Below are 12,800 nucleotides of genomic sequence, written 5' to 3'. Positions count from 1 at the left end.
ATGTTCCGAAAATACTTCGTGGGAAGCTTGATGACAAGGCTGTAAAATGCATGTTTATCGGCTACAGTTCGGAGAGCAAGGGCTATTGCTTGTATGACCCACGCACGAAGAAAGTCTTTGTCACTAGGGATATATCCTATTTGCTGAAAATGCTGCATTTTCACATGATCGGTTTCAAATGCCAGCCACCCATGACATTGGTGATGTCTTTGAGGGTCTTTTGCCACTTACTTTGGAATCTATGCCTGCTGTAAATGGCAGGACAGACTTAATACAGCAAGCTGTTGCTGCACCATATGCTCCCAAACAGCAGGGTATTGGTGATGGTTTGCCACATGCAGTGGAAGAAGCAGTACAGCATGAAAGGCCTGCTGTAAATGCAGCCAAAACAGTCCCAAGATGGCTGTTACAGACTCTCCAAGAGAGTAAAATGGATGCTCCTATATCTCAACGCACTAGAAGGGCTGCCAGAAATGCAGCAAATGATACGCGGGGGAGGGGGGCGGAGCACAGGATGAGTTAGACTCTATTGCCACTAACTCTACATGGGATCTTGTGGATTTACCACCTGGCAAGAAGGCCATTGGCACAAAATGGGTTTTTAAACTCAAACGCAAGGCTGATGGTACAATTGACAGGTGCAAAGCACGGTTGGTAGCAAAAGGCTATGCACAGAATAAGGGCATAGATTATGAAGAAACTTTTGCTCCTACATCCCGTATGAGTATGATGAGATGTGTGATTGCTATGGCTGCAAATTATGGCTAGAAAGTACATCAGCTGGACATTAAGACAACATTCTTGAATGGGGATTTGCATGAGGATGTTTATGTGTCACAACCTCCAAGGTTTGTGGTTAAAGGGAAAGAGCACATGGTATGCAAGCTGCATAAAGCTCTTTATGGTCTCAAACACGCTCCTCATGCATGGTACTCCAAAATTGATGCTTATTTGGCTAGCAAGGGTTCAAAAATAGTCCAACTGCTCCCACTCTATACATTAAGAATGAAGAGGGGGGGGGGAACTTGCTGATTATCATCCTTTATGTAGATGGCATGTCCTTGGACCTACAGAAGGAAAAATTGCAGATTTTAAGGCTGAATTAAAACATGCATTTGCTATGTTAGATATGGGCTGCCTACACTATTATTTGGGGATTCAATTCACCCAAATCGGCATGGTATCATCGTATCACAGTCACAATATGTGGATAAGCTGTTACATAGGTTTAGTATGCAAGATTGCAAACCTATGTGCACTCCTATGGAGCCAAGCTTAAAGCCATCTATGCATGATGGTGAAGAGATGTCTGAGGTTGCAATTTACAACCTCTTGGCTGTCTTATTTATCTTTGCACCACACACCCTAACATTCAGTATGCAGTATCTCAAGTGAGTAGGTATATGCATAGCCCATGGACCATACATTGGCAAGCTGTTAAGCAGATCTTCAGATATTTGCAAGGCACTCAATCACATGCATTACTATTTCCTAGGGGGAAGACTTGCACTTATAGGCTTACAGTGATTCAAATTGGGCTAGTGATACAAACACTAGGCAGTCTACTAGTGGACACTGTTTCTTTCTAGGCCGTTCATGCATTTCATGGCTAAGCAAGAAACAGCCTACAGTGGCTACCTCGTCTTGTGAGGCTGAGTACAAGGCAGCCTTCACGGCAACAATGGAATGTGTATGGTTGCACAAATTGTTGGTTGATCTACATTTACTATTGGAGGGTCCTACACCCATTCTTTCTGATAGTCAGAGTGCTATTGCAGTAGCACGAAATCCTATGTTTCATGCTCGCACGAAACACAAAGGTGCATTACCATTATGTCAAAGAGAGATGCTATGTAGGAGAGATCAACTTGATGTATGTACCCACACAAAAAAATGTTGCAAACATTTTCACCAAGGCACTACCACACGAGAATTTTAAGGCTTTTTGAAAGTCCTTAAACTTGTACCCCTTTGGTGATTGATTATCCTTGTACTTCATCGCATTGGCACTGCAAGGGGATGTCAAAATTTGCCAATTTTATGGGCAGCACCCAATGTAATTTGTGTGGTGTGGACACTTATTAAAGTGTCAATGTAAGGTGTGTACACCTAGTGTCTTAAAAACTTATAGTAACACTAGGCTCAAGAGCAAAATAAACCTAGCTCTAGTTAGTTGGTGAAAGGTTGGTTAGGTCAACCCTTGACCTAAACGTAAGTTGTACTTTCACTCTATCTTTCATTCTAGCAAGTACACTCTTCTCTTTTTGCTTCAGCTCACTCTCTTGCTGTCATTGTCTCTCCTCTCTCTCTCCATAATTGGCTGTCATTTTCCAACAAGATGAAGTTGGCCTGTGCACCGTTATAAAAAAATATCAATGCATATTGATCCCTAATTTTGCCCCATGCTCTGCACAACTCAATAGCATCATCGTTGGGCTAACCACTAACAACATCGGGCACCAATCCCACTGATGTTTTGAGCTTCTTTCTTTTAAAATTTCCCAGATTTTCTAATTTTCCAGCTTGCTGCCTATTTGGACAGTCCCTTGCAATGCGACCCTCTTGTTCACAAATAAAGCATTTATTTGCAGCCATCAATTCCCTATGTTGTGCCAATGATTTCGAGCCCTTTCTTTGTTGTTTTGGCCTTTTTACAAGCTGATTTTCAGATTTGCCCCTTTTCTCAGCCTTAAACAACTTTTTATTCGGCTTCTCCCCACTCTCTAGGAAGCCTGAATCCTTCCCACGCAACAAAGCATTGGCTATAGCAACAGTCTCTATGAGTTGAGATATACTAGACACAATGGATTTAATACAAAAATCCCTAATTCCTTTGAGCAGCCCATAAACATATTTTTCCACTTGCTCATGAAAGGGTACGGGGCGATAAGAAGTAACAAGATGCAAGTAATCAAACTTCAATCTCTTGAATTTAAGTAGAAACACAATGCCATTCATTTTTTAGTCATGTGAAACAAAACCTTCTCTTGTTTTTTCTTTTGGTATACAAGATCTAAATCATGATAGGCTTGGGTATGTAAATGTCAATCAAGGAGACTCTCGAAGCAAATGTGCATCCATAGGTATATCTGACACTTCTATTTATTTGAGCATGGGATTGGTAGTAACTATTCTCAAACCCTTCCCATCCCTCTCTTGTCTAGTCAAAACATAGATTCTACCTTTTCTTTTTCTACACTACATGTTAGCTAAGCATATGTAAATACCACTCTACACCTTGGTACATCAATAGCAAGAATGCTTCCCTTTAACATTGTGCTTTACACACACACACACAAGTGAGCACATCTATCTATCTTGAGACAGCTATGTCGGGTATCTCATCACTCCTCTTGAACATTCACTTCCCCACCCATTGACCTCTCACGCGTAGGGATATTTATTCTCTACTTATAGTGCACTATCACACACTCCATGGGTCATTTCCACAGTGGGATTTCCCTCCTTTGCCTATAATATCCCTATCTTCTCTCATTGGGCTACTTATGCAACTACCATGCCTATGGCAAGCCAATCTATACCCCACTTTTGGATCCACTGTTCACACATCACACATGCATAGCAGACACTCTAGGGTTCATTCCGAAGTGTACTCCACTAACCCACCCAACTCACCTTACCCATATTATTCCTCCCTCAGCACTACCACTCCTACTGCTACGACCAAAGATTGCCTTTACAAACAAGACTCGTTTCAACGGGTCAAATTTCACCACTTGGTCTAACCTAATGCAACAAGTGCTAGAGTCTCAGAGTCTTTGGGATCTAGTAGTGATTGGCCCACCCTAACCATATCCGTCAATGAAGAGCTCACAATGCTACAGCAAATGCTATGAGAGATCGATTCATCTCAAACTCGATTATGAGCTGCATGAGTTTTCTATTAAGGAAGGGGGTGAGGTCTAAACGTCAAGTTGGTTGAATGTAGGTGATTACTTAGCTAAGTTCGCTACTATTGTGGCTCATCAAAGTCAAATGACAATCAAATTACATTCTTCTAAAACAAGCTGCCTTCTAAATACTTCCATGTTATGCAATACATCATTTCGTTGCCCCAATTATTGGCCTTCTATGAGTTCCAATGTCAATTCTTCAATACACAATGCTGCATGACCAAGTCCACAAGAAACCCTCTTTCCATTTTCATAATCAAAGGGGGACTCTAGTAACCACTTCTACAAAAGGAAACACTGCAAGTAGCAAGGACTCTCAAGCAAGGAAGGTAACTCAAAATAAGTCACTTTTTACATCCATTCCGAGGTCACCTCTTGCACCCCACCTAGGATCATTTCCCTACCTTGCCATGAGTCTCATTGGCAAAGACCTACCAATGGGGGTAGTCAACAGTGGCCACATCCTTAGGCTCGCATCTCTCTAGGTTCCTTAGGGTACTCTAGGCTAGTCTAGCATTACTTAGCACTCTTAGTTCCTTAGACTAATGAGTCGGGCCCATAGGCTAATCTACCCTTAGGCTACTTGACCTTTAGGATTTCCTTCATTTGTCTTCCACTACACTTACACATTCCCATATTCATTACTATGTAACTACTTCATTTCAAGAATTTAGACAAGGACTTGTAGATGATCAACATCCTATTCTAGAGAAAGGAAACTAGGAGGAGAGACACCCCACAAGAGAATGAGGGCCACTCAAGCCTCTATTGCAACAGTGCACAAAGAGGAGAAAAGGTCCTAAGCATTGTTGTTTATCATAATTCATAAATGTTGCATGACACCACCCAATCACTCAAGACGAGGGGGTGAGAGACACCTGAATGCCAGCTAGGCATTTAAACTATTGGCAAGAGCAATTGACAATTTACTTTCATGAAATATTGAAACAATTTTCTTTTTTGATTCGGTGAGGAGGATGGACGAAGTTATGACTCAAGCACTAGAGAAAATGGCTCAAGCACTAGAGAAGAGGGCACAAGCAATGACGGATTTATTACACCTTTTTACTAGGGTCCATATTCAGGCACATGCATATGTGAGTTCTTTGATAAACAAGTGAGCTTATATGTATGTCAAATGTAGTTTTATTCCCTAATGCATAAACTGTCACACGCATGATAAGAACCATAAGGCCAGCCTTCCTAGGAAGCTACAGGATGTCAGTTACAAATGCCACAGTTCCACTGGGTATTTCAGTCTTAGTCTCGCTGTGTTGTAGTAGCCATTCCACTGTTATAGTCTTTTGTTTTTGAGACCTCCAGGTACTAATGGTACGGCAATATAATGTCTCAGTTTGTATTGACTGTTGGGTTGCCTGAGATAAATAAATCCCTTGTTTATTGAACGTATCACCACAAATATATCAGAGCCGTTTCAAACTGCTCAATATGGCAGAATCAATGCCCTAGAAAAACTAAGAATAGTCTCATAGCGTAAACAAACAGTCACAAATGTGCTTGAATTTCATATAGAGATAGCGGAGAACGTTTGCCTTAGAATCCTAAGCTTGAGAGCGTTAACAAAAACACACAGAGAGCCAGAGAGAGAAAGATTTACCCGGCGCTTGAGGTGCTTATCGGGAATGCCTGAGACTTCGCCTATCTCACCAGGTTTGACAGACGCAGTCTCCGTGAATGATCTACTGCATTGATAGGAGAAGGCGCCCGATCTACCGTACCTGTACGCGCGCGTTATGGATCCTAACAGCTTCTCCATTCTCTCTCTCTCCCTCTCTCTCTCTCTCTTCTCTCCGTCTCCGTCTCGGAGACTTATTTTCTCTCTCCCTCTCTCTCTTTCGGGAGTGTTTGGGCGATCGGCCCCCAAAACAGCGACAAGTTAAGGAGTTTCCGTATTCATCCGGACATGCATATTTGAAAGCGTACGAACAGGCCAAAACAGGCTCCTTACTATTCAGACATGTCCGGACAGAAATAACTAACAGTTCTGACAAATGACCGTTTGTCAAACTATGATTGGCTTCAGCATGCTGGGTGCCATTCTCTCTTGAGGTGTCCACTCCAAACATGCCAGTTAACCTGCAAAACAAGTGGCTAAATTTTCACCCAATATCCTGTTACCAAGTGGGCTTTCAACCCCATCACACTTCTCTGTCTGGATGAATGTGGAACGGACCTTAACTTCATGTTGCCAGGGTCTTGATTTGTTGTGTGAAGTCTAGTTCTCCAACTTCTTGGGTGTTTGCTATGTCTATCATCAATTCAGTCATTTTGCCAAAGCCTATCCTCAAAAATCCTTTATAGAGGAAGAATGCTTCTTGCTTCTTTCTAGGAAAGAAGGCTTGGGCTAATTGTTGTATTACAATTCTTCTCCTACTTCTTCCTAGAAAACATGCATGCAAGAGATCACTCGTTACTGTAAAAGATATGGAAATTTTCAAGCTCGGTTGGGGAGATACCAACTTAATCCGGTTGAGCAATGTCAAAGTTGTGTTCTTACTATTTTGCTTCACTGACCTAGTGCTTCTATATTACTTCATCTCTTGAGAAGCATTGGTTTTGCTAGGGATAGGGAACATCATCGAATTGCAAGCCTCAAGGTACAATTGAGGTCGATGGCCCTCTTGATGCAAGAGGCCTCTACCTCGACTTATTGAATGCATTGAAGAGGATAGGGAACATCATCTAATTGCAAGCCTCAAGGTACAATTGAGGTTGATGGCCCTCTTGACGTAAGAGGTCCCTACCTCAACTTATCTAAATGCATTGAAGAGGAAACAGAAGAAGGAAATTCTTGGCATGTTCAATGATAAAGATGGTAAGAAATACTTTGATGATGCTAGCATTTCTGAAGTGTTTAGAAAACCTCTGTCATCTATAGTTAGTACCCCTTTTTTGAAGTGTTTAAGCCATATGGACAAGTTTGCTTATCATAATGTTGCCCTCTCTTTGTCACATTCCTTCATTGCAAAGGAGCTCCTCTTTGTTATGATATCCATGAGAAGAGTGTGTACCCTTAGGCTAGATGGATTTCTCATAGAATTCTTTCTAGAAATCAAGGATGTGTATCCTAAGGATCTCTACAATATGCTCAATCAATTTCCTCCTCTAGCTCTATGATAGAGCTTGTCGATCAAAATGTGTGTTCTAAGGATCTATGCAATATGGACAAGTTTGCTGACCACAATGTTGCCCTCTCTTTGTCTCATTCCTTCATTGCAAAGGAGCTCCTCTTTGTTATGATATCCATGAGAAGATTGTGTGCCTTGGGCCATATGGATTTCTCACGGGATTCTTTCTAGAAATCAAGGATGTGTGTTCTAAGGATCTCTGCAACATGCTCAATCAATTTCACTCCTCTGGCTCTATGACAAAGCTTGTCAATCAAGATGTTATTATATTGATTCCCAAGCCTAATGAACATAGAAAATTGGGGCCTTGGTGTCCTTTGACTATGCTTAAGGTCCCTTATAAGGTTATGGTAGAGGCTTTAGGCTTTAGTCCTTCTAATCAAGCATATCTTGAGTGAGCACTTGCATAGCAAGCAATACAACTTTTTTCATGATAGGCATATTAATGATGCTATTCTCGATCTCATATTTGGCATTGATTATACATAGGCAGAAGGAGGATTATAATTGCTTAACATGGACTTGGAGAAGGCCTATGATGGGATCTCTTGGAAGTTCATAATTGTTGTCCTCCTGAAGGCTAGCTTTGGTAAACAATTCTATGGGATGATTTGGGCACTATTCTCTAATGCATATGTTATTGTGTCTATTAATGGATATGCATCTAGTAACTTCAGTTTACAACGTAACATTCATCAAGGGTGTCATATTGCCCCTCTTCTTTTTGTTGCTACAGGGCGATCTATTAATGATATGCACAACAATCGTAACTACCTCGGCCCAAAAGTGCTGGGGTAGGCCTGTATGGCTAAGCATACTATGAACCCTCTCTTGGATGGTCCTATTCATCCACTCAACCCTACCATTCTGGGGAGGGGTGTAGGGGGCGATCAACTGACGCTTAATATCCCTTTCATCACATAATTGCTCAAAAGCATGTGAGACATACTCACCCCCATTATCTATCTTTAGGCATTTCAGCCTATGTCCAGACTGGTTTTCTGCCAAAAGCAAGCCATCTTTGAAAAACTACCAATACATTAGACTTCTACTTTTTGCGACAAGCCCATACTTTATGTGAAAAATCATCTATGAAAGTAACAAAATACTTCGCACCACCCTTAGACTAACATGGCATGGGTCCACAGACATCAAAATGAACCAAAGCTAAGGGCTCACTCATGCATGACATATCAGACTTATTATGCATAGACCTAGTTTGCCTGCCATAAAGACAATGATTACAAGAATCAAAATGAGAATAGTCAAGGGGCGATAAGTATTATAAACCAAAAAGCATTTTCATTCCCTTAACGGGCATGTGCCCCAAACGGGCATGCCAAAGAGATACATGAGGTAAAGACCCCACAGACAAAGCATGATCGACTATAGATCTAGAAACCACTAAAGGGTAGAGGCTGCCAGCTTTGGCACCTTTCGCAAGCACAAGCCTACCACGAGTAATCTTCCATGCTGAGTCTCCAAAAGATACATGATATCTAGCGTCATCAAGCTATCCAACGGACATGAGACTGCGCGTCAATGTAGGTACATGACGTACATTGTACATAACAAAACTGCTACCAAAAGGAAATTGCAGCCTAACATCACCAATGGTGACAATCTCAAGAGACTTGTCATCGCCCAAGCGCACAGAACCTGAAACAGAACGGTATGAATGGAACCACTCTCGGCAAGGTGTCACATGAAAGGACGCACCCAAGTCTAAGAGCCAAAACTATGCATACATAGAGTGTATCTCTACCATCTGTGTGAAGCACTAGATAAAGCTGCTGCAAGGACATAATCCCCATCACTATCCTCATGCTGTATAACATTGATCTCTTCAATTTTAACACTTGACTTAGCAGGTACTATGCTGCGATCAAAAGACATTTCCTACACTTTCTCTTTTCCCTTGTCTTTGCACAATTCATGACACTATGGCCTTTCTTCCCACAATGATGACAAGTCAGATTTGCATTTCTCCCACAAGACTTACTGTGCAACTTGCCACGTGACTTGGACTGAGATTTCTGCAAATCCCGTCCACAGCCATTACCACGATTATTCTTTGCATTTCCATCATGTCAGCCTCTAACTGTCAAAGCATGAGTCACATGAGAGGCATCCAAATTCTTACGATTTATCTCTTCCTGCTAAAGAGAGCTCTCAACATCAGGTAGCCTCAGAGTAGTGGCAGAAGCACATAAGGTAGTGTGGAATACATCCCAAGACTCATTGAGTTCCAAACAAAAACGACGGAGTGATATCTTCTTTGAAATTAATACCTGCAAAACCAAGTTCTTAAGAATAGCATGAAATTGGCTCAGATGAGTTGATATGGTCACATTCTCTTTCATGCGGAGATCCATAAGCTATTTCAGCCAATACATTTGACTTGCAGGACTTTGCTTGTCATGGAGGTTCTTGATCTTATCCCAAAGCTGCCAAGCACTCTGTGCTTCCCCAACCACATTGTAATACACTTGTTTAGTGAGAGAAGATGAGGGTGGACTTGCATAACTCATCAAGCTCCATCCATTCGTCATTAGTCATAGTTTCACGTTGCTCTCCACTCAGCCTTAGTGGCTTTATCTGTGATTTTTGTACCAATACCTGCCAAACTTGGCTCTTCCAATAGGCATAATTCATACTATCAAGCTTAGTGATGTTGAAGATAGCACTGTCAGTGGAAGAATATGCCATACTGCTAGCTGAAATAGTGCAAATAGTTCAAAACTGCTAGCTGTAAACTGTAGAAAATGACAAAAAAACCACAAAAACAAGGCAAAATAGTGAGAAACGAGTATTTAATGATGTTGCCCACCAAGTACCATCAAAATTACATCAAATCAAGATGATTCATCATGAAAAATACATCACAATCTGGAGATATATGCTTGCTGTAATAATTTGTAGCAGTGTACAATGAGAGCTGACAGTAGACAAAAAACAAAATTCCAAGTCAACCACCGATTGTCAATGCAAAATTAGCAATCAAGCAGGCATCAACAAGCATGTAACAGTCAAACTGACATGAGCCAACACCCAAGCATGTCAGACAAAGTCCGTTAGTAAAGTCGGTACACCCCCCAATCAACAGGGTAAGATGTACATACCACTGCCAAGACGTGACACATGTCGATGTTTGCTCAATGAAAACAAAGTCGAATCAGCCCAAGTACATCTACACGGACCAAGGTATATCAACCATACATCATCCACGAGGAGGTCCCGGTCTCAAAGATCCAAAAGCTCAATATGCATAACTCGCACTGCTCAATGTCTGATAAGCGTACAAAGACTCTCCCACCAGCACAAAAGCCATAAGTGTCAAGCAAATAAGCTCAAACAAAGCATGTAAGAGCACCAGTGATGGAGTATCCAAGACCATACATCAGTAAGACATCCAGAGCATAATTCTGTGGTTAGCCCTCCTTGAGGAAAGGCCAATATTCTTCAAGACATTACCTCCAAATTGGGCCTAGGTAATCCTATGTCCTTGTAGGTTGTCTCTTACATTGAACACATGCTTGTAAATGAAGAATTTGGTAAATTTTGTTGATATCTATCCATTGCTAAGGGTGCCCTAGTATACTTTCAGGTGAAGCAACTATCATTCATCCACATGTTTTGTCTTTAACATGATGAAGGGACAACCTTGTCTTGTGTTTATACCCCACATTGAAGATTATTAACCAATCACTGTCTCAATTGGAGGTAGGCTTTGGTGGACCTATCCCTTTAGGCTTATACCCCACATTGAAGATTATTAACCAATCATTGTCTCAATTGGAGGTAGGCTTTGGTGGACCTTTCCCTTTAGGCTTAAACCATACTCAACATCATGTGGTTCCTCTAGAGAGAGGCAAAACCTCATAAAACAAGGTTACTCATGATCTTGCTTTGTAGGGCTAGAGGATTCTATAGATTTTTAGTGCTCCCACGTAACTTGCCTATTGTGTCAATGATAATATACTATCTCAAAGGTAGTTTAAGAGTCTACCCACAAGATGTTACTGTAAAATAACAACAACATATGCAAGTATTAAAAGAAATCAATAACATAAAAAAATAAAAGCTTAATGAACTAGATCTTGGATACTTAACTCAAAATTTCATGATACTTTTCCTCCTAATCCAAAGCGTGATAAACCATGCTATGCCATTTGGATTTGTCACACCTCTTTGTGTTGTCGACTACAAATCTTTTATGTCGTATGCTTCTTTCTATCTTTTCACTCCCCCCTATGTAACATACTTGTTTGGTGGAACAAGAATAAAAATTTCCATGCAAACTCCCCCTTAGGCATATAGGGACATGCATTTACTTGCACACACATGAACATGTGTGCAGCTTGAAAATTAGAACTCTTACTACATGTGATTATACTCTAGAATAGTTTAATTATCAATTTGCTTTTTAAAAAAAGAAGAGTGAGAGTTAACAATATACTATTCTAATTTTTTTTACCTTAATTAATTTATTCTCCTTGATTTATTATAATTTAATCTTAAATAAACTCAATTTATATTAACTTTTCTTAGGTTATTCAAATTTTATTAATGTATTATTAAAATTTCTTAGTTTAATATTAATATTTATGATTTTAAAGCTTTATTTCAATACTTATTAAAATTTCTTAGTTACCTAAATTTAATAAAATAGAATGGTAAAAAAATTATTCTTAGGTAAAAGAATTTTAGAAAAAGGAAACAAAAAGAGAAGGGAAAAAAGGGGGGGGGGGGGGGGAATATGAAAAAGAGGAGTGCTCACATTACACGAGCCCCCAATGCTAGCACCCCCTAACCACGTATCAGTAGCCACTATCACTGAGATGGATAGTGAGGATGAGGAAGCAAGAGCACTAGCTTACCTAAGAATGACGACAGTCACTGCCAAGCACACATGCACCATCAACGCATTGATAGATAAGGGAGCTGATTTTAATATCTTAACCCATGACCATTGGACCCAAATTAGCAAACCGTAGTTGCAACCCACTAAGGCTAAGCTCACCCCTTATGGAGGCCAACCCTACACATTTTTGGGAAAGTGCAAGGTTGCGATTTCTATCGAGTCTAAAAGCATGCCGATAATATTCTATATGTTGCCCAACACTAAGAACGTAGGCACAGAATCACTGTTAGGACGAACCTTCAAGAAGCAAGCTTGCGTTGTATTGCTAACTACGAGACACAACATATCCACCTAACCATAGGTGACGTCCGAATAGTTACGGCAGCATGACTCCTTCCAAGTCTACAAAGCCATCAGTAGAGAATCCCACTATCAAGTCTAAGGAGGGGGGTCGTGACTCATCACCACCCACCAAACCTCCAAGCCGACAACCCATTGAACCCAACACTGATGCCAAGAAACCCCCGACTTTCATGTCACTCACTAAAAGCTATGACCGCTTAGACTTGGAACTCTTGGAACCTTTGGCAAACCTTTGGCAACCGAAATCCAGACACTTCCTTGTTCTTGGGAAGAATTGAATTTCGTGTTTGTCAAAGCTTCAGAAGCATTTGTGGAGCTAATTACCACCGAGGTCTCTCGCGAATAAGCACAGTGACAATGCCTCACCACTACATATGACAAGCGCGCAGCTTGTGCCAATGATCAAGAAATAGAAGACTTGAAACAACTCGCAGCCAACAACTTCCCTTTCTTGAAAAAATGGTACGCTCTATGACTGCAATGGGAGCTAGAGGGATGCCAAATAATGAC

The 12,800-nt window shown here is 40.9% G+C and overlaps 1 protein-coding gene across 1 annotated transcript in view; it reads right to left on the bottom strand.

The window, feature by feature from the left end:
• FRO1 (NADH-ubiquinone oxidoreductase-like protein) overlaps positions 1 to 5,758 on the bottom strand; it is a 33,972-nt gene extending 28,214 nt beyond the window's left edge. The window contains exon 1 of the mRNA XM_087680092.1: positions 5,533 to 5,758. Coding sequence (XP_087536218.1) covers positions 5,533 to 5,691 — 159 coding nt within the window. The 5' untranslated portion in view covers positions 5,692 to 5,758. The remainder of the gene's footprint in view (positions 1 to 5,532) is intronic.
• Between the last annotated feature and the right edge of the window lie 7,042 nt (positions 5,759 to 12,800).

Source organism: Lygodium microphyllum, chromosome 6, assembly GCF_053477565.2.
Source record: "Lygodium microphyllum isolate KBCC chromosome 6, Lygodium_microphyllum_v1.1.10, whole genome shotgun sequence".
Taxonomy (NCBI): Eukaryota; Viridiplantae; Streptophyta; class Polypodiopsida; order Schizaeales; family Lygodiaceae; genus Lygodium; species Lygodium microphyllum.
Note: the sequence above shows the minus strand (reverse complement) of the source record. Positions and strands in the feature narration are given on the sequence as shown.